Source organism: Excalfactoria chinensis, chromosome 3, assembly GCF_039878825.1.
Source record: "Excalfactoria chinensis isolate bCotChi1 chromosome 3, bCotChi1.hap2, whole genome shotgun sequence".
Lineage (NCBI taxonomy): Eukaryota > Metazoa > Chordata > Aves > Galliformes > Phasianidae > Excalfactoria > Excalfactoria chinensis.
Genome location: NC_092827.1, coordinates 93,400,523 through 93,423,223, shown reverse-complemented (window position 1 = coordinate 93,423,223; position 22,701 = coordinate 93,400,523). Strand labels below are relative to the sequence as shown.

Sequence of the window (22,701 nt, the reverse complement as noted above, 5' to 3'; positions counted from 1 at the left end):
TTTGAGAATACTCAAATTGTTTCCTGTGTACACTGCACTAATTGTATTTAGAAGTGAAGTATAATACTATATTTCTACCATTGTTTTCAGAAGCTTACTAATGGATGTGCGTCTTTCAATAATATATTCAAATCCCTCTTTTTTAAAAAATTGCTTTAATAGGAAAATAAAATAAATTCTGTTTTAAAGACGTACTACTCAGCATATATTTGGTTTGGGTTAGATCTGATTTTAAGGGAGGAGAAACAATCTCTCTGAATTGTGTAGAATGCTGTAATGATTTTACTGTGGGCAACTGATTTTTACTGTCACTATTTAGAGATTGATGGGCCACAACTTAGCTAGTGCAGGAACTGGAGGCACCTTACTTATTGCTGTTGTTTTGCACTGAGATGGTTCAGCTCAAACTGCTGGTGAAAGCACTTGGAATGGGTGAGGGAGCAGCCATGCAATTTGTTTCCACCTGTATGAGAGATAATGCATCCTATCTTCTGTGCTCTGTTTGCATAATACTAACTTGTTTTTTGCAAATATGTGGCCAGGATCTATTTGGGATGCAGTGCAAGTACTTGGTTAATTTTGCAGCTCAAGACATTTTAAATCATGCATAAATCATTGCCATTGTTTTCCTATTTAAAACTACAGGAATCTCATTTCATATTACTAACCAGAAAAAGACTACTTAGACGTGATTCAGCTGACTTTAAAACTTTTCCAGCTTCTGATAGAATATTTTTATATCTTATGTCTTAAATTAACAACAGAAAAGCCACTTGAAAAAGTAGACTTTTCTGCTAATATTTATAAAGCAGTAAGAAAGATCATCTGTAGCAGTTTGATGATGTCTCTCTACAGAGTGCTTTAAATTGGGGGAAAAAATGAATAAATTATAAAAGAAGTAACCCAAATTTGTTTGATTTTTTTCACATGTGGCTGTTTTTATATTAATTATAGTACAAAAAGAACCAAAACTTGAGACATGATTTTTTTTCTGCTTGAAAATCTATTTCTTGTTATTCTAACTCCCTTGGTCCAAGAACAAATGGGTCTGCACTCAAATGCAATGTCCAATTTTTATGTACTCAGTGTAGCTTTTCTTTTCCCTTTTTGATCACAGATGCATTGTGCCATGAGTCATTTACTTTGAAGAACTGTTTTTTTTCACATTTTATTTAAGAAACATTATAAAGAAGAATTCCTAAATGTTAGTGTCTGATTTCACATATTGTAATTTGAGACCAGAATTATGCCAATAAAGGCAATAAAAATGTGATGTATGAACCACACACACTGGTACTCTCAGTATTTTTGTAGCCAGCTACCCTGATGTATCTTTAAAGTCATGAAGCTTGGTTTGTGCCTTTCTCTGCTGGGAGTGGGGATCTTGAAGGTTCACGTGCAATAGCCTTGATTACAGTGACAGTTTAAAAGAGTACAATTTCCTGTCAGAAATACATTTCTAAAGACTATTAATGAATAATGTCACTGAGAGTTAAAAACTGAAGAGGATAGATGCATCTGAAACTAAAGAAATAGAGCAAGTTTGGGAGATATTCTTTAGAATTAATGGAAACTTACGTTTCTAGGTCTGCTCAATGTGCCTCTGACTGTTCTGAATCCTGCATGAGCAGATAAATTGTTTGCACTTGAACTGCCTGTGCTAAGGTGAAAAACTGTGACCTACATTAGATTGGTTTGCCAGAAAAAGAATGTTGACACAGTTTCTCTAATGTCAGGTTTGGAAGGAGGGCTTCTGTGAACTCACTCAGTCTTACAGAGGAGCCTGAGGTTGGAGTGTTTGATGGCGCAGTTGCACAGTTTGTCCATCTTTTGCACTTTCCTCTTGTGTGTGTGGTATTTGATCTGATGTTAATGTGCTGACAATTTGTGACTCACTCTGGAATCCAGACTGAATTCTAGATTTCAAGTTTGGGATGTTCAGATTTGCACTGCCTGCAGAAAAATGTGGCAGTAACACAAATAATTCATGGCATATAATTTTTCTGTAATTCTAAGATTTGCATCCGTCTACAGGTAAGAGGGAGTGTAAAGGTGCTCAGAAAGTGGTGAGCAAAGCTAATCACTACTTAAGTTTCAGATACTTTTTCCTGCATGAGTCTGGTGCTTTCTATTCTGTTCTGAGTTAAATAAAGAATATCCAGACTTTCATTTTAAGGCTGCCATGGGAATTTCCCTTGTGATCTTTGCCATTTATGTAATGCAAGACTAAGTTTTGGTGAACCATTATGCCTTTGTAGAAAGTTACTTATAAGGGAAATGAAAATTGTTTTTGTAAAAGCAGTGGTTGGCCTTGACGATCTTTTCAACTGTTAGTGATAAGATTAAATAAACTAATTAAATAACTAATTAAAGAAACTAATCCTACTGCAAATAATTATTGGTAACAATTTCATTCAGGTTCACCTTTCCTTGCCAATGAAGATGGTGTACTCGGAGGTGTGATAGTTCTTCGGTCTTGCAGGTGTTCAGCAGAACCTGAATTATCACAGGAGAAGCCAACTTTACTAGGTAATATTTCTTTACTTAATTGTTACTTGAGGTTTGGTGCTGAATCAAAGTAAAAGATCAAATAGAAAACTTGTTCAATGTTTACCATTGTTTAAAAGCCACAGGGATCATAAGAATGAATATAAATTGTTTGAGATGATAGAACATGAATGACAGAAAGTGAAATAATAATATATGCCTCGTTTGTTCCCAAAAATTGTGGAAAAGAGCACTCTGACTGACCTGTTAATATAATTGAATCCCTCTAAGACCATGGCATAGAAATAATGGTTGCTTGTGGTGGCAGGATGTGCACTGCAAGCAGTTCCTTTTTTCAGGATGGAACATGAATATCATAGTATCATAGTATCAGAATAGATTTAAAGTTCAGGAGGAAAATCATTTTATGGTTAGGAATTCTTTTTGTTACGCCTAGGTAAATCTTTTCAGATAAGCTGCAGTTACTGCTTGGCTACACATATGACAAGAGTAGTTTGTATTGTGATGAGCAGAAAACTGCTTTGCCTCCATCAGCAGCTGACTGATTAAAAAAAGCTCTGAGCCTTTCAGCCCTATATATCCCTGAAAAAAAAAAAAGATAGGTATCCATCTCACTGCTTTACAGTGGAGCAAGTGTACTACAGGAAACAGGTAGTTTTTCTTAGGAGAGAAATAGATAGGAAACTGACTTCTGTTAGACTACTAGCAGAGGTGGGTGGAAATATAACCCAGAAGCAGTAAAGTCCATGAATTATTTTGGCATGCCACTCAAACCGTATGCTTTCCTGTGGTGCTCCCCAGATGTGGGCATATATGCTCAGCTGTACCATGTGCATTTATGTATTGGGTCATGTGAGCCTCAGTAATACATATTTAATGATGTACGCTACCAGGATGAAAGGTTTACCCTTTAGTTTAATCCTCTTCTTTCCTCAATTACTTCTTGAATAGCTGTCAGATGCATTACAGCCTTGAGGTAGCTGTCATATCTTCTGGGATCTGATAGGACAAATTTGATGACCTAATTTGATTTTGTGTATTAAAGCTTATCTTAGCATCTCACCTGGTAGTTATTGAATCACGTAATTTCTTTTTGATAGGCTACTCTTTAGAAACTCAGACTCTTCTGTCTTAATTCATTACTACTTTTATCCTACTGGAACTCTACATCCAAGTCATTTACTCTAGGATGTAATCTTGCTCAATACAGCAAGTAGTGTTCATGATTCTCAATCCAGCGATCAACACTGATGTGCACTTTATGCATATAATAAACGCAACTTCCATAAGAGTTCCACATACATTTGTTTTGCTTTTGCAAAAACCCAGAGATTTACGAGATGACTCTTTACTATTCACTTAATGCTGCTGGGTTAGCGGTGGTGAACAACAAAGGGGCTTTTGAAATCTTGAATGGGAAAAGAATTTGGAATTATATTTTGTATGTTACAATTTTTGGAGTTATTACTTGAACAGCTTGTCTTTTTGAAAAAGTAGACTGTTAAGTAGTTCTGCTATTGTCTTTCAATTATTGGAAAGCCAAGATGGTCTCATGCTGACTCCTGAATCAGGACATGGGGTTGCTAAACATGCAGAGAATGTTGCAAGTTTGATTTACGGCTTTCAAATTTAAGAATGACATGATTATGTCGTTATTAATCTAGTGGAAAGAATCCCACCACATAAATTCTGCATCTAAAAAGGAGTTTAGAAAATGACAATACAAGCCTAATTAAACAAGAACAAATAAAATCAGCCTTTAATTTCTTGCACTTGGAAGTGAGAGTAGTATTTTCTATTTGACGTTTGACTTTGATGTAAGAAAACATCTTCCTATTAAGGAAGGTAGAATATCTTCCCTCAAATGTTATTAAAAAAAAATCCCCATACTTGTACACCGTAAATACTGTTTGTCTGTTGTTTTTGTTTGTTTTTGTTTTGTTTTGTTTTTTCTCAATTTCTTTCCACTGAAATAAGAATCTCATAGGACAGCTTATCTATAGGTATTTTTTTTGTGTGTGTAGAAATTTCTGCCTTGTAAGGTTAACATATAATTAATTATGTGTACTACTTACGTTGTTTTAATTGCAGATAACTTGTGCGATACTTAAGAACTTGGTGTACGAAGTAATCAAGTCATTTGTCTCCATTGCAGGACTGATTAATTTTTTAAACTATTGAAATAAATTTCAAGAAAGAAATTGATTAAATAGTTGAAAATGTTTGAAATGCCCTCAGAGAATTAAGTATGTAACATAGGATCTTAGTGTAATTCAAATGCTTTTAATAAATAGGTAGTCATGTTGCAGGCTAGTGTATGGTACCTCTGGTGAACTATGTAGGAGGAAAACAAACCTTTACTATGTAAAAGAATGTGTCTAGAGTTAGGGTTATCAAAGACAAAGACATGTTTTGAGGGTAGTTGGCCTGAAATGTTGCTTAGCTTCTCAGAATTAAAAGATTAATATAATTTTGTCTGCAAAAAATGAATACTTTCATTGACAGTTGAATCTTCAGCGTGTGAGGAAAGAGTTGACCTCATGAAACGCTGTTACATAGCACTGAATGTATGTCAGTGAAAATTTTTGGGTAAACTTTGGCAGTATCAGTTGTGAATCTATTACAGGGGAGCAAATTGCATACCTAAATGAAGTTTGCTTTTCTTTTGTCATGATATCTACAGATCTGTCAGAATCTGCAGGTCTACTGGGATTGTCAGAACCTTAATGTTCTACTAATGGTTAATTGCTATGCAAGGGAAAATGTTTCAAAGGATAATTGTACTCAGCATGCTATGACCTTCATTATTCATATTAAAGGAATGTGAGGAATATTAATGAATTACAGTGTAAACGACATCTAAGCACACTTTTTAAATTGCAGAAGTCTTGTTTATAATAAAATATGTGAAAATAGCTTTTCAAAGCATCTTATTTAATTTCTGTAAGACTTCCTTATAAAGCTCCAGTAGATGAGACCTAAGCATATGAAATTCTGTCTTGTTAAATTACATCGTATAAGCATTTCTGTGACACCTTGCATTTTTCGTTGTAGTGGAATTTCTGTGGAGCCATACAACAGAGAGCATGTGTGTAGGATATATGTCTGCGCAGGATGGCAAAGCTAAGGTAAGACTTGAAGAATAGGTTGTAATACAGCAAGAATGAGTGCAGAAGTTAAGGAGAATCTGTATAGGAAATACATATTAAAAAAAAATTATCTTGATTACAGTGATTAACAAATCTACAGTGGTGTATCTATTATGTCAGGTCATATTTGAATAGTTTTATTTCTCTGATTGAGTTACACTAAGTTTAGCTGTTGAAACTGGAAAAATCATTAACGTCAAACAGTAGAGATTAACCAAGGAGAATGAGAGCCAACTCTTCTTTGGAATACAGCACTGAATGGAGAAAAAAGGCAGGTACTACCATGTAGCAACTAGAATATGTCAGAGAGGTGTTTGGACAGTGAGAATCGTCATGGGGGATGCTGGAGACAGAATCGTTTTCATAATGTGTAGCCATAGCTATTTGAGGCTGAGAGTGGCCAATCAGAGCCAGTTAAAGGAAGTGACCAAAGCAGGGAAAAGGCTAGTGTAAAAGAAGGCTCACTGATAAATTAATGGCAGAGTTTGTGTATTTTCTGGAATACTTACATGTGTTATAATAGGAGATGCCTGCCAAGGCTTTTATACCAGCAGCTAGGAGTAAGAAAGGCATCCAGCATTCTGAAGTGAAAATTTCAAGAAGGGTTAATTTTAAAGCCTAGAAGAGAGAGAAGAATTTGAGGGCCTGAATTTTGTTGGTGCTCTCCAGATGTAGGTGCTTCTTGTGTCACTGCTAGGGAGTAAAGTTCAGTCATCAGCAGCGAAGGAGGAGAGGACTCTAAAACTCAAATCTTTTTGTTTTTATTTGGCTTTTTGGGAAGTTAGGGGGTGCTGTGTTTCATTGGAGATATAACAATAATGGAGAATGAGAGAGAAATAATAATGACAGTAATAGGAAAAAACATTAAAAAAAAGAGCAAAATTGACATGGTAATTTTACACACCAACAGTGGTGTGACTGCTGGCTGGGCCATTGGGAACAAATGTCTGACTTAAGCAGTGAAATTTCTTTTTTTTTTTTTTTTTAATACAAGAATTTCCCAGAAGAAGAAACAAGATAAAAAGCTGGTAAAGGAAATGTTGGTAGAGGTGTTAGCGTAGTATTCTCTTTCATTGTGTATGTCAAGTCATTTCTAGTTGAATATGGTGCGTTCTCACTTGTTCTCTTAACATTGGTTCTACATCTTATTGGAAGGAAATCCAAACTCAAACTAAGAGCCCAGACTGAACTAAGTAAAACTAATGCAAGCTGAGCTGTGGGTGTTCTAATATTCAATAGTAATTTTAAAAGTCGTTTTATTTTGTACATAGTGAAAGAAGGAGAATTTCTAGAATGCACAGTGTTAGATTATCACAGTGTGCATACCTGCTTCTGGCTTACACTGGAAGGCTCAAAAGATGTTTCTAAGGAAATGTTATTATTTCTCCCCGTTAATGTCATTCTTATTAATTAATAAATGCTAAATGTGAAATCTATCTGCTAATGAGTACTAGCATGACAGTACCATGCCCAGAGATGTTTTCCTACTCACAGTTGCAACATTTGACATCTGGTGTGCATTGTTTTCATACTGCTGGTAAATTCTCCAGCTGGTAATCTTGATTGTGCTGACAGACACAGCTGCTCCTCTTGGTTCACTTTTAAATTATGCTTTTGACCTTCATTGAAGAGTTAATCCCCCTCCCTTTCTTCCTCCTTTGAGTCTGTGGCCACAAATGCTTTCCAGAGAAAAACCACAAATGCTTTTGCTGCTGACTTCTATTGATCAAAAAAGTCTTCTGTCATAAAAGCTGGAATTTTATTCTGCTACAACTAGGGCTAAGTTATAGATGGAAAACTGGGCTTGAAATAGAACACCATAAAGTGTAAGTTAAAGAAATATATATATACTATTTTTTCTTTAATAGAATAACTGCTTTGGTACCGCTACTTTTGAGTGCTTGCTATGAAAAAAAAAAAAAGCTATAACAATAAAAGTATAAGATACCACTTGCTTTTGAGTACTGTAGCAAAATCATCAGACAGCAGCTTGTACGGAAACATGTTGCTTTCCTATTTTTCTAGGGAGGTACGGAACCCCAGTTTTTATTTCTTTCATCAGTCAAGGCCTCAAGTTTTATTCTGCATCCACTGTAATGAATTATATAGATTATATAGAGGGGTACATACTAAAGAAGAGAGGTCTTCCTTTAATTTGGGTGTGTTTCTTGCTGTATTGGAGCATTCTAATGCATTCTACCTAGCAGCTGGTTGTTACGAATCCAGTGCTAAGATTGTGGAGATATCAGAAGCCTTTGTTGCAAGGCAGACACACTCTGACTGGCTAGATACCAGCTTACCTACAGAAACTAATGTGCTTAAGAGGTGGAAACTTATTCAACCAACTACCAGTAATTCCTTAAAAGCAAAGTGAGAAAGTGGAATCAGAGACTGAAAACCATGCACCCTAACCTGATGGTGCTTCTGCCTTCTAGTATTGTGAGCTCTCCAAGTACTGATCAGGAATCAGCCTTTCAGCGGGGCATTGATTCCTTCTGATTAGACATGATACAGCTAGCCAGTCATCTCCAGACAAGGCTGCATGTGTGCTCTCTAGCCAGTCTGAATGCATAACATGGCTGAGCCTGCAAGAGCTGTAGAACAGTTTTGCACTGTGACTAATAATTGATTTAAAGCATATTTTCTGGAAAAATGTCCAGTCTTTTATTAGAAAACCAGTTGCTTGAAAAAATCAGTTTTCTGTTAATGTTGTTTTAAAATGTCTGGTTGGAAGTTCTTTCAAAATAGTGTGGAGACTTCCCAGATAAAATGAGTTCACACCTTTTTTGCTGATGCAGTCATCTCTGATTGTGTGTCCTGTTACTTGCTTTGGCTCTCTCTCAGAGCTGAAGCTATGGATAACACTGGTATTGTCATCTTCACCACCTGCCCAGTGGATATCTGACTTTCTTCAGGTTCTTGTGCCCTTAGGTCCTTGCATCATTGCCAGAAGTAACTGCTTGAAGCATATTCTTACTGGTTTGTGATTATATTCTTTATTTTTTTGCCATCCCTTTTGACACTATCAGTTTAACAGTCACTCAGCACCAGTGTTCACATACTGGATGTGGAGGAAAACAAATGTTTTGTCTGAACAACTGAAACTTTTTTAAGATGGTTCTTGAAAATGACCTATACTGCTTCTTGCTACAGCTTTATCCCAGCTGGAACCTGGAACCCTCAGCTATAGTTAACTTAAGGGACATATACATCCTGTCGTAGCAATTGCCCATCCCAGTCTTTCTTCGTGAAGCAGTACTGTGACACATTATTTCACAGGTAGCCCTGTCAGTTAGGAACATGACTGGACCTCCCAAGGTCTCCTGAAGCAACTTCTTTCAGTGACACATATGTTATGATCGAACTGTCACATAATCTGACACTCAACTGTTTCTAGCCATTAGATGGGACTTCTGAATGTTTGAGGCCACTGTGGAAATTTCTGACCATAACCACGAGAAAGAAAATAAAAACCTGTGGATTTCCTCTGCACTTATCTAGCTCCTTCTATAGCGGTAACTGCTGCATCAGCAAAAATTATCTTCTCAGTTGAAGTCCTGGAAGTTGAAAAGCTGTTATGAATTAGAGAGGTAGACTTATTCCTTTCTGGTTTTGTGGTGCTGATTATTAATTATTTAACATAAATTCAAGATCTTTTATAATCTGTTAACTCTTTTACCCAGACTTTCTTCTCTTTCTAATATTCTAGTCCTCAGAATAACCTTCCAGATATTTTTAATGGATCTACAGTAGATCCAACAGCAGATCATTGTACCAACTAAAAAGGTTACCCAAGCTCTGATCTCTTCAATTAATCATTTCAAATTTCCCTGAACTGATCAGGTTACATCCTGAGAGCTTGAACAGTTGTCACCGTTGTGAAAATAGTTTGATAATGACAGTATTATTCCCTGGAGATCTGTCCGCTCTGTCATGGGTCATGTACAGTATTTGAAATCTTAAGGGCTGAGGTAGCATTTGTTGGAGTCATTTAAGTTTCACTTTGCATGAAGGGCTTTGAGACCTTTTGCCATGTTATGAGGGGAAATGGGCTACTCTTTGAATTCACAATACTGTGATTTGAGATGTAACTACAGAACCAAAGGAAAGGAGATCTGTGGATAGATGACAAGTTGATGGACCTCTCTGAGTTGCAGTCTCTGTTTCTTCTTGTTCTTTGCTCAAATGAGAATGTTGCAAAGGAAAAGAGGTTCCTTAATCTCAGGTAACAGTGCAAATGTACTCCTGCAAGTAAGTGCGTGTATAAACTGTATCTTGAAGATTCTGGTCGGTGGAAGGCAATTTTCATTTGATTTGTCTCTGTATATTTTTGTATAATCAAGCAGAAGTCCTTTTAGTTCTGACAGGGTCTTCAGAGTATTTGCTCGCTTGGAGCTCACCACATTTTGTGTGCACAAAGGAAGAGGTGTCAGGATGTACCAGAGAACTTGTATTTTTCTGGATCCCTAAGTTTTTGTATTATCTTAGTTATTTAGAGTAGCTGATGGTGAATTATATTTTTACTTGGAAAATGGGACTTTCTTGCTGTGTTTTCGGTACTGTTTGAAGATCAGGTGCTGCCTTTGAGTGAAAAATCTGATCTTAATACCAGCAGTGTGCAGTTTTGGTCATGTGTGATCTATATTTGAAGTAATTTGTCATCTTAGCATGGTTCTTAGTAGATATATACATTTTAAAATGTGACCTGTGTATAAATGCTGTTTACTTTTGCTGTGACTATAAATTCTGCAGTAATTTTGAGGTATCGTTGTAATTCAGCTTTGTAAATTTTACTTTTTCTAATAGCCAGATGACCTAGACAACTAACTTCTAAGCATCGAGACGTGATGCTGAATGTAATCCAGATTCATTTGCCAGTTTAAATCTCTGGCATATGTTCAGTTCATGAATTACTAAGCTTTATAATATTGCAGGTTTTCATACTGCAAGACTACATGTGCTGTAGTCTTCGGTTTTCTAGTGAACCAAATTCAGGTTGCTTTGAAAGATGAGGGGAACAGTAATGAAGAGTGTTGTATGATGCTGTCTTTGAAAACACCCATTAGCAACAACTCCTGTGTAGGCCAAATGTTGTGGTTGAAATATGCAAAATAAATTTTATCTTTGACAGCTAATTTCATGTTTCAGTGTGAAGAACATATATACCAAGGAAATGGCCACAAGTTGTATTAGAAGAGGTTTAGATTGGACATATGAAGGAACTTTTTTTCTCAGAGAGTGGTCAGGCACTGGAATAGCCTGCCCAGGGAAGTGGTGAAGTCGCCATCCCTTGCAGTGTTCAAGAAGCATCTGGATAGGGAGCTAGAAGATATGGTTTAGGGGTTTTCTGTAGGTGTGGAAAAGGGAGGACGGTTGGACTAGATGATCTTATAGGTCCTTTCCAACCTTGTGATTCTATGATTCTATCATTTCCAGTTCACTCTTCCTGTTGAGATTACATGTTATAATCAGATTTACTCAACTTCATTAACTCTGTAAAGATTAGCAAAATTATTTTCCTCTATGTTTGAAGTCATATGTGGCAAACACTGATTGTAGTGATTGTTGTTGAGTTTCCTGATAATGAGCATCTGCATTTTACTCTGTGAACAAAAGGGTTGTGAGAGCCTTTCTTGGGGAGGAAGGCAGCCAGCCAGTGCTCATTGGGTAGAGAAATGCATACTGGAAGAATCAAAATTTTAATTTGAAAATTAGTGGAAAAAATTAACAAGCCTGGTTAGTACAGAGACAGTCTTTTAAATTCATGAGAGAGGAAATGTATATGTCACTGTTACACTTTTTTTTCCCCTTTAATCTTCACTCTTGTCTGCAGACAGGGGAATCATTGAGAGATTCTTACTTGAAAATAACTTCACATGCAGCAGGACATCCAGTTCTCTCATAAAGATAAGATATTTATACTTGTTGGAAACAACCTTCAGTGCTGAGATACCAGTTAAAATATTAGGCATGTCCACCATCATGGAAATTACAGGCTTTGAGATGAGAAGATAAGTTCAATTTTTTTTTGGTTGATTTCTTTCATGAAGCCAAAAGTTCTGGAATTGTCCTCATATTTGACTATTATATCTTAGGATGGAGCAGAGTAGATGATTTATATATTTAGGTATGCAAATATAAATATAATAACCTGACTTAGCACCCGCAGTTCAGATCAGTAAAAATCACACTTTAAACTATCTGGCCCTATTTTAGAATATCTCTGTAATAGCCAGGAGTGGTGAGCTGATTAGATGACTGGTTGGTACATAGCTTCAGATAAAATACATGTATGAATCATATGAGGAGGTTAAAATGCCTTTGTTTTCAACTTTCTTGAAATGTCATTGTTGTCTAAGGCTTCATAGGGAAGTTTATAGATGCACAAGTTGTATGAAATAATACATTTGACCCATGGAATGAATTTGAGCTCGGAAATTTGCCAGCTTCCTGAACAGTCTGTGTGTAGTCCTATGAGTGATTCTGAGTTTCTAAACAGTATATGGATTTGGTATTCCTTTTGTTTAAAGAGAAAAGTGATAGCAAGTGATTTAATTAAGTATGTAAGTTGCTCTGAAAGTAATGCCTTCTATGTATTTCCCTGGAATCTCTGACAGATAGAGCTCAATAGTGCTATTTAATAGAGCAAATTCTCAGCTAGAAGACACTGTTTTTCAACATAGATGCTATGAGCTCTGCATTTTCCCCAGCTATGAACAAGAGCCTGCATGCTGCGCCTGTAAAGATAGATATGCACCAGCAGAGGTGATCCTTCACTTTTGCTGTCACCACTCCTGAAATGCACCACCCACCACCTTACTGTACTCACATTCACTGTTTGCTGTCCATAAACATTCGGCAAGCACTGATGAATGTCAGTGGGGGCCGTTTGTTCTGCATGGGGGAATTCAGTTACACAACCTTTGCTTCATATATGCTTCCATGTCAGGCACCATTCCGACAGGCTGCCGCTCTGCTGCCATCCTTTGCACAGCAACAGCATGTAACAGGGTATTGGTGGGAAGGTTCAACATCTACTGCCATCTCACCAGCATCCACCTCTGATGCTGTGGGCCATCATAGTAAAATATGAGGCATTACTTTTGGACCAGCCCTTACACATGACGTCCTCAGTCTCTGTTTCATTATATTTCATCTCAATAGTGTAATGAATGGAAAAAGTTCATTTTATAAATTATTCCATCCAGAGCACATCCTGAGCATGTAATAAGAAAACTAAACACTTGAAGTACTCCCTTGACTTGCTTAAGAACTGAATGTGCTGCCATCTGGTAGTTGTACTCTGTTCTCTTGGCAGCATTTGATTGCCTTCAGTTTTCTCATGCAGAGTTGTCTGTTTTTTGGCCTATGCATTATATTAATTAATTCTACACGGTATGTATGCTTTTAATGAGAGAGAAAAAAAAAAAAAAGAAGCTGTTGTGACAAACTAATGTGACTAAAAGGAGAAAGCTAGGTCTGTAATCGCTAAAGGAGAAAAGTTTTTGATATTAGTTGGCCTCAAATTTGTTTCAGAAACTATTTAAGAGACATGAAGTAAAGTAAGTCTTGGCAGAACTTGTAGTATGTAAAAAAATACATATATACAGAAAATACGTAACTTAAAAAATTGATCAAATGTTCCTGATGAAAAGATGAAATCATATATTGTCCCTGTAGCAGTTAACACTTATTCCAAGGCAGGATGACTGATTAGTTTTGGACTTACGGGGCGGTGGGAAGCTTTCCAGAGCACATCAAAAGAAACTGAGACAGTAACTTTCAGCAGGCAGCGCTTGTAGAAGCAGGGCTGAGGGAGTCAGTTGCTCCACCATTTCATTTTAGTTAGATGGGAAAGAGGGACTGATTTTTGTTTAATTTAGTTTTTTGATGGCAAGTCCACACATGCCAAGAATCGGTATGTAAAGGTCGGTTAGCTTGGTTGTGCTATATAGGTAGAGGGAAAAAATCAAAATCAAGTACTTAATTTATCCTTTGTGTTCTCTGCTTCTACAAGGCCCTCACCAACCTTGCTTTTCCCTAGGGAAACAAATCAAAACATTTTCTTGGGGACAGTATAATGTCTATTCATGGAGCCCAAGGTCTGAATAGCCTTGTCATTCTTGACCTACCTTTCCTCAGCACACTCCTGTTTCCTCAAGGAGAGACTTCCTTGAAGCTCGATGGAGGATGAATTCTGAACAAAAAAATTCTTCTTTTCCTATTTTTGTTCAATTTTCTCCAGATGTGGGCTCATTCAGATTGTAATGCTGATGGATTAATCAAATTCAAGCAAAAGCTTTCCAGTGTTTCTCTGTTTTGTTTCTTTGTTGTTGCTTTTCAAAAAAATATTTTTATATTTTCAGTCTCACTTTAATCCATTGTGCAATCTGGACTTAATGTAAAATATGATGTTGGGGGTATAGAAATGTAACAAGAGTTACAAATAAGTTCTGTGGTTGCATTTTAAATGTCTTCAGTGTTCTTTGAAGTTGTATTTACTCAAGTTCATTCTTATGGCTAGGAACAAAGGAGATGTAATTGTAAGAATACACTTGGAAATTCATCTGAAGTTGTCTTGACGTGTCAGTTTTATCCTTTGATACTCCTTATTAATTAAAAGATTTTAAATACTATCATCCGTCTGTGTGGATGTTGCTCTACGTAAAACAAACACAAGTAAAAGTAAAAAGTCAGTGTGAAACAGTATCTGTGTTTGCTTGGTCATACAACGTATGCAAATAAAAAGGTGTAGTTAAAGGCTTTAAGAAAGACATTGTTATGTGGCTTGGATGTTTCAGTAAATGGAAGTGTACGTATGCTACCATATGGTGTTGGATTTTTTGTTTTTGTCTCTTTATAGTTAATTCATTTTTCCTTCTACACTAAATCGAAATATGTTTTCGTATAGGAAACAAACTTTGGACATCTATTTAAATGTACGTACTTGATAATATACTGGTAGACATTAAATACCTGTTTTTCCTCTCTCGGACTTTTTTCCTTTCCTTGCTCAAGATCTTACTGATCTTACATTTAAGAGAAGCTAAGGGGTTTGAAAGGATCTTTTTTTCTTGAAATGGTAAATGAAAACCAAAATGTTTCTGAAAGTCGGAAGATGTTCATATATCGAGCACAAAGGCCAGAGATCAAAGTTTAGCAGTGAAACAAAAACCTTTAAATGTTTTAAATTAAATGTCATTCTGTAATTTCACTGAAAACATGACTGTCTAAGGGCAGAAACCAGGATACCCTTATCAAGAAGGGAATTGAAAGAAGTTGTATCTAAGATACAAAACATCTCTGTCATGCAATGAATTGTGGTTGCAGCATCAAATAACTCTGTTCAATTGATGCAAGTTACATTTGTGGGACTTTTATATCACAGAATCATAGAATGATTTGGGTTGGAAGCGGGTCCTTGAAGGTCATTTAGTCCAACCCCCTTATAGCCCATTGCTTCATTGCTTCTTACACATTTTTCAGCACTTAAACCTTTTAAATGGAATAATGTGCATACCAAAACTTAAGTATATAGTTGGCTTTGCTTAGAGAAACCTGTAAGTTCTCACACCAGTAACTTTGCTGTTGTGAGCTTTATATGAGCTTTATATTGTAGTAGGAGTAGTTTCTTCATCCTAATTTAATAATTGCTTAAGCATCAGTTTGTTGGAGCATTAATGAATCACCTGATGGAATGCATAACTTTGCTCCTGCTTCACTGAGATGGGTGGCTGGAGCATCGCTTGAGCTGGTGACACTTTTTGCCTGAAACCCAGCGAAATGCTATTTTCAGCCCTACTGCGTTTTAGAGTTTCACTGAGGCTCTTTTTTATGTTTTACCAGAACCCATTCAGCAGCTCTGAAACTTGGATACAGCAAAGTTTGTAGAAACATGCTTCTGAATCTTTTCACTGCCTTGGTTAAACATTGATTTAGCCCTTGGCCTATATTAAAGCAACCGATACATCTGAAAATGGCTCTGCTGTAGCTGAAGACTAACAGTGCATATGAAAACATAAGCAAATTTTCTCCACGGAAAAGATGCCTGTTGACAGAAACACAATTGTACTATTTTTTTTAACATATATTTTCATCTTTGCTAATAAAGGCTAATAAAGCATGGAATTTCACAGTTACTTTTCTCTTGTTTTCATGCAGAATAATTCTTTCTTCAATTTCCAGTGAACTGAGTCATTCAGTTTACCTTTTCTACACATCTGTCATGGTCATTCTCTTCATGAGTTTAACATTAACACAAACAAAATACAAAAGAATCCGAATTGTTTATGGCTTGTCAAGTTTTTTTTGTCATTTGTCCTTTGGGCTGCAGTCATTGAACAGGTGAATTGTTCAATACTTGCAAGCTTGCTCTGTGTCCTGCATAATTTTGCCTTTCATCGTATTTGGTAACACTCTCTTGACTTTTCCACAGACTCACATTTCAAGACTTCCTCCTGGAGCGGTGGCAGGACAGTCTGTGGCAATAGAAGGAGGAGTATGTCGACTGGAGAGCCCAGAAAGCTGAACAGTTGATTCCTCGCTTCATTGCAAAGAATGTGAATGACGTTTTCTACAATAAGTTTTTTTTGTGTTTGTCTTAACAGATGTTGGAAATTCTACTCTTGCTTTATACCCCGTCTTGCCACCGCGTGCTCCATAACTTGAGACAAATGCTGCTGTAGTTTTATGTTCTCACTCTGTGAATGGGACTGTGTGCATGTTCATTTTTTCCCTGATAAAATAGGACCTCTTCCCAATTGTACAAAGATTATATGGGATTAGTGATTACGTTATCATTGTTTTATGTTTGAAAAATATCTGAAAGTTAAAATGAAATAATAATTTAAAGATGTGGTCACAATTGTCATTCATCTCCTACATTTAAAAGGAATGGGCCCTTGAAGTGGATATATAAGTATGCAAAAATGATTATGGCTTCAAAGTTTCTCAGTGGTTTAAGGAAATCCAGTGGTGGTTTGAACATGGGTTGTTTTCTTCCTCCCCAATAAGGAGGATTTTTTTTTGTCAGAGAATGGTTTCAGTGAAACAAACTAGAGCAAAATTAAGACTAGAATTGTTCTAAATAATCTTATAAGTCATATCTCTGTTTCCAAACTAAGATGTTAATAGCTTCAAGCTGTATCTATTACAAAATGCTATATGAAGATAATGTATCGTAATGCAGTCTTTATGTATAATGGAATATTACAATGTAAATAAGAAAACAAAGTTTATGGAAAGATTCGATATTATTCTTTGCTTCTGTTTTAAATCTATTTTTAAGAGAGGTACAGAAATGAGCATATTACTGGATGCAAAGTGCAATGTGTATTGAATGGATGCTGGGAGGTCTGATAATAGCTTTCTTACAGATAAAGCAACTTCCTAAAGTCCAGCCACAGCATGGGTATTTATATAACTGTGTGTAACATGTATGTACTGTGCATAAATTTACTGTAACTTTTTTACACCTTCAACAAAACTGCAGTATAAAACAGTGTAAACCTTGTCTGCCTTGTGAAGCGTTGGCAGCTGAACTGCCTTTTGTCACCAGTTCTGATATGTTATCCAGATCGCCTGTCCTAAAAGTGACTTCTCACATACAATCTTCCATTCAGTACTTCTTTCTTCACAGCACTGGCAGCAATAGAAGACTTTTGTAATTAATTCATTGTCATGATAAGTATGCCAAAGAGAAACTAAATTAGTTGATCTTTTTCCCTGGTGGATATTTGATAATTCTGTTTTCAGAAATAGTGGATGAATAGGTATTCAGACTGTATTCGCTTAATTGGGCATTGTACTGTCCTCTTTTGTAATGTTGTGCCTGCCTATAACAGACCTACTTGACTGCTGATTAAATGGTTACATTGATTGTAGTACCAATGTTTCATGGATAAAAATCTTAATACATTTTTTTTAGTAGCTTGGATTCATTTTCACTCTTATGTTCAATAATACATTGAGATATGTTCTTATTTGTGTCTGATTTTTTTTTCAGTCGTGACATCATTGTAGTCCTACAGTTTAAGATATTTCTATGAATTCTTGTAAATAACATGAAACGAGCTTTTTGCATCTATGTAAATCATGCATCGTGCATCTGTCTGAAGTCGCTTGTGCTGAGGTGTCCATCTGCATCCTTGGACGTACAGCTAGATACGTCTGATAGAGTGAAGAAGTGTTGTTTACACCAGTTAGGGTTTGGCAGCGCGGAGTACACCACTTCAGTAATGTTCAAACAATTAAGTTTAGTTGTCAGAGTCATTGAAATTACCCTAACGTACAACATTAAGTGATCGTGTGGGTGCTGCACTGTATGATCTGCGAAGAAGAGTTATAATCCTTGTGAGTTCGTATGTACCTATATTTGAAAGTGGCAGGTTTTTTTGTAGAGGTTAAAGCGATGGAGCTAACCATTCAAGTGCTTTTCAGCATTGCCTTTGTAGAAATACTGGCATAAGTTCACTTTCATGTAACAAGAAATGCAGAAGGGCTTGGACAATGTGCAAGTTGGTAAGTTGTTTCTTCCACTTACTTGCTTAACGTCTCCTTGTGGAGACCTGGATACCAATTTAGGATCTTTTTCCCCATGCACTATCTCAGAATTTTATTTTTGTGTGAATTCATACACATGCGTATATATATGTAATCATAACTCTAAAATCGGTATGTTTAGCTTTTCTTTTGCTTTGATTTCTATGTGATATTCCAATCAATTACTTCCTAAGCAATTTTTGTGGAAAAAAAGCCAGGCTGCCTTGTGGAATTACGCAGGTGGTGTTGTTTGAACTTGAGCAGTGTCTCTTTTCATTGTCCAGCTTTTCCTTCTGTCTGGCTAGAGAAAAAAGACATTCTTCTCCTGAGAATCACGAGAGGCACAGTGCACAAACCAGGTACAGAGCTGACTTTCTACCTTTGGTACTCATGAGAAGGAAACTGTCTTAGGACATTTGCATTTCTGTATCAGTAATCATGAAGACTGGCAGGAGCACAGCTTCCTATCATCCTACTCCCACTCCAGCCAATGAGAGATCTTACGCTACCTTAACTGTGGGTCTAATTCTGTTTCCACGTCTATTTTGGACTTAAGAAGGGCTTAATGAAAAGTAAGGGGTGAGGATAGACACTTAGCAATGAAGTGATCTGTAAACTCTTGTACGTGACAAGTAACCATTGCCACTGGCACAAGCAGAAACAGTCGAAGAGGAAATTACACAGTTGGCAGCAGCTGTCTAAAATTATAAAGGAAGGATAACCAGATGAAATGCATATAAATACAAACAATTTGAATACTCTTGATTTTATACTCAAACACACAATTACATGTCCTTGGTTATTTTGTAGCAGACAACTTGGTGCCAGAGTAGTCACTAATCTGTCATAATAAATTGTACTTCTGAAAGCTTGTAATAGCCTCACACAATAAAGTTTAGTGGTGATTTGAGTTCCACTTTGTGTATTCTGTAGGTATGAAGAGTATGTTTCTCTGCTTATGGGCTTATCTCTATAAAGGGTGTGAGATGAAAGTGATTTGACTGGCAAAGAAGAGGAATCCCAGTTCACTGAAACTGCAGCCATTCCCTATGTAAAGTGTGATATGTGAGATACTGTGGATGAAGGAGGAGGAAGCAGAGAAAGTTAAAAAATATCAAGGGTATTAACAAGGTTGTGGTAATCGCTGTTGTTAACTAAAATGTAGGTTAATAGCACAGTCTGGATAAGAGTCCAAAACCACTAAGTATTACTGTATTAGAAGTAGAATAGGTGCAGCCACTTGCATTTCTAGTGGGTCTGTAGATAGCACCACTGATTAATGAGAACTGTGGGTTTTTTTGCTCAATTTATTATTGTTATTATTTTTTTAACAGAAAACTGTAGGAGTTGGGGTTGTTCTGCTCTGATAGCCCCGTGCTTGATCATTTGCTCCATCACAGGATAGCACAGAGTTAAGGAGCGGTTTTATTGTCTAAGGACCTATAGTGATGGATGGTTTTCAGGCTAAAGGAGTCCGAAGTAACTGTTTTACCTTGCTTCTTAATCAGTGTATGAGAAGCTTGAGACTAAGCAACCTGCACCAAAAGCTAATATGATCACCAGTCCCTTGGGGATGATGTGGAGGGTCAGGCTCCAGCTAGCCTGGGGAGAAAGCAGTACTAGTGCTCAGCTGGAGTTTGTATAAACCTACAGAGGGCTATGGGTGACATGCCCTTCTGTGGTTAACCCTAACCCTTTGGGATTCTGTCTGTCAGCTACAATATATTGTAATAGATATTTAGGCCAGTGTTGCCCAGTGTATTGCACTCCATCACACTGGTGTAAATATCCACGTACTTACATAGAAAGAAACCAGCTAAGCTCTCTGAAACCAAAGGCCTTGTGAAGCTGCTAAAATGCAATTCTCAGAAAGCACTACGTGAAGGCAAATGTTTGAAGTGAGATCGTGTCTCCAGTGAAGTCACTAGGAGCTCAGCCATCAGCTTTGGCAGAGCCAGGACATCGCCCTTTGAAGTGTTTCTCTTAGAGGAGTCAAACATTATGAGTCCCTTAATGCAAACACTGGAGACTGAGATTGAGCAAGATGTTTGGATGACTGACGCTTATTTTTCTGGATTATCTGGGAATATCTGGTGGGTGTGCCGAGTTTGAGAAGTTAGGTGGAAGAATCAACATGCAGACTTTCCTGTTGCAAACAATTTGAAGTCAAGCTATAACTTTGCTCCAGACGGAGCTCTTTGCTAGCCAAGGACTTTCAGCACTTTCTTATAGTTTAAATATTTTTTTTCTAAAAGGGATAATTTTTACAGTTCTTGCTTCCCTTCAGAGGTATTGGAGTAGTATGGGATACACTGTGTGGTACAACACAAACATCAGCAAGGGTTTGGGCTTGCTTTATCCAGCTTACCAGGGGCAAAACCACCATATTCAGTGTGAAGTTACAATAAACCACCAAACCAGCCTGGACTGTAAAGTCTGTGCTTACTACCACTGAAATAGAAGTGTTGCTACACGGTTTGGGTCACTTCCGGAAGGTTCTGAGGGTGCCATCTTGGTGAGGCTCGGCCCCTCAGCAGCACTCAGGGAAGCACAAAATGGTGCCAAGCAGCAAGGGGTGAGGGGAGAAGGGTGCTCCAGGAATGGGGAGCTGCAGCCTGTGAGAAGGGCCCATGTGGAGCTGGGCAAGTGTGGGGAGGAAGCAGGCAGAGGGAAGCTGTTGTTTTCACTGATTCTCACTAGCAATCATATTTCCACTGCCCTCATATTATTAAGCCTTTTACCTGAGTCTGTTTTGCTGGTGATGGTGCTTGGTAAGTGATCTCTGCCTTTTAATTACACCTGAATTTCCGTCCCCACTGAGGGGCAGTGAGAAACAAAGCAGTGCACTGCACATGCAGATCACACCTACAACTTTCTCAAGGCCAAATCCTAAAGAAAAGTTTTGCAGATCATCGCTTCTTGTGGTTCAGTTCTCTCCTGGATCAATGAACTGCATTTTGGGCCTGGCAGCTGCAGACTTGGTAGGTCTGTGCTCACTGTTGTTAGTACTTCTGTTGGATGTTGCACTTATTCTGTTCCAATACGTGTCACTGCTACAATGCACTGCAAATTTTGTAGGAGAAAAATAAAACTGACATGTTCATAAAATCATGTCCTTTGCCTGATCTCGCAGGAATCGAGTCTAGTGAGGAGGTGCGGTCCTCAACGCGACAAAGAAATAGTTTCTGAAGCTTGGAAGCTAATCCTTTCCAAAGGCGGTGAACTCCTGTGGGGAGATAAGAGCACGCCAGATCCTGAGGTAATTAGCGGTCAGTGTTGGGACATGAAGGCCTTTGAAAGCAACAGTGTGCGTGTCTGAGGAGGGAAGGGAGATTGTTTCAAACCCCATGTGTAGTGTATTAGCGCATCGTGTAATTCCTATGATAGAAAATTAGCTAACCAGAAGACAGACAACGCCAGGCACAGCAGAGAAGGATTTATGATATAAGGTTTGAAATACAGTTGCAATTAGAAAGCTGTAAACCACCTCACTCCCCAGGGAAAAGAAGGATAGAAAAAAGCATCATTTTTGAGTGTACTCTTTGTGCATCACACAAGAGTTTTTTTTTCAGGTAAATTTCAAGCATCTTGACCAACACGAGGGAGTTGCCTAAATTAGAAGAGAACTCAAAGTAAGGAAACTCAACTATAAATGGTAAACAAAAACCCAGGGGGAGTTTCACTGTCAAAAACAATATGTGAGGGGCAGAAAGCAACTGAATTGTTTCCTTGGCCAAACTGTGACTCAGAATTACAAGTTTAGGTATGAACTAATTCTGTTTTCTTCCGTTGGTATTTCTTTTATTGGAATTGTTTTTGATTCTGAAACAAAGATGCTTTCTTTGTCTTGGTAGTATAACACTATTTTTACTTTAAACATCCCTGGAGGCACAGAAACTCATTTAAAATGAAGATGCTGTTACTTCTGGGGAGATGACAAACCCAGATAGGGGTGTCTGTATGGACCCTGCAGGGATATGGCACCTGAATGTCTTCAGATGTCTGAAGAAATGGGGTAGATTTTCAACACTGAAAAGCAGTCCCTGTTTTTGGTGTTCAGCTGGCATTGTGTGCTCCAGAACAGCTTGGTTCATGATTAAGAACTTGTTAGGTTGGTGCAAAAAGTGATTTTAGCCACTTCATTTGCCTTTTATTTTCCCTGTACTTTTCATAAATGGCAATAATCTAATCTACTATACGGTATGGCAAGTTTTACACTGAATAGCATGTGAAGAAGCCAATGCAGCCCTGGAGGCTGCTGGTGGTAGAAGAGCAGTTGGTGTGAATGATGACTGAACCACAGCTGCTTTCTGAAGTGGTCAAGTTTAGCTTTTCCACTTGGCAAATTCTCCATCAGTGGTGTCCCTCCATTGCTGCATGTGCGATCTTTTTGCTAAGAACAATACAGTGCTCAAGTAATTTTACCATGGCAAACTCTGGATCCACTGTATAAAACCAGATACGCTTTTTGGAACAGGGCATATAACAGAAAGACAACAAAATA

General features: G+C 37.4%; 1 protein-coding gene across 4 annotated transcripts in view; it reads left to right on the top strand.

The window, feature by feature from the left end:
* Nucleotides 1-19,113, top strand: part of TASP1 (taspase 1) — a 72,706-nt gene extending 53,593 nt beyond the window's left edge. For 3 of the 4 annotated variants that reach the window (XM_072331688.1, XM_072331686.1, XM_072331685.1), the window contains 3 exons: nucleotides 2,419-2,529; nucleotides 5,563-5,636; nucleotides 16,093-19,105. In XM_072331688.1, coding sequence (XP_072187789.1) covers nucleotides 2,419-2,529; nucleotides 5,563-5,636; nucleotides 16,093-16,185 — 278 coding nt within the window. In that variant the 3' untranslated portion in view covers nucleotides 16,186-19,105. Of the gene's footprint in view, nucleotides 1-2,418; nucleotides 2,530-5,562; nucleotides 5,637-16,092 lie in introns of all 4 variants that reach the window. The other variant, XM_072331687.1, reaches the window with a different exon arrangement.
* Nucleotides 19,114-22,701: the final 3,588 nt, after the last annotated feature.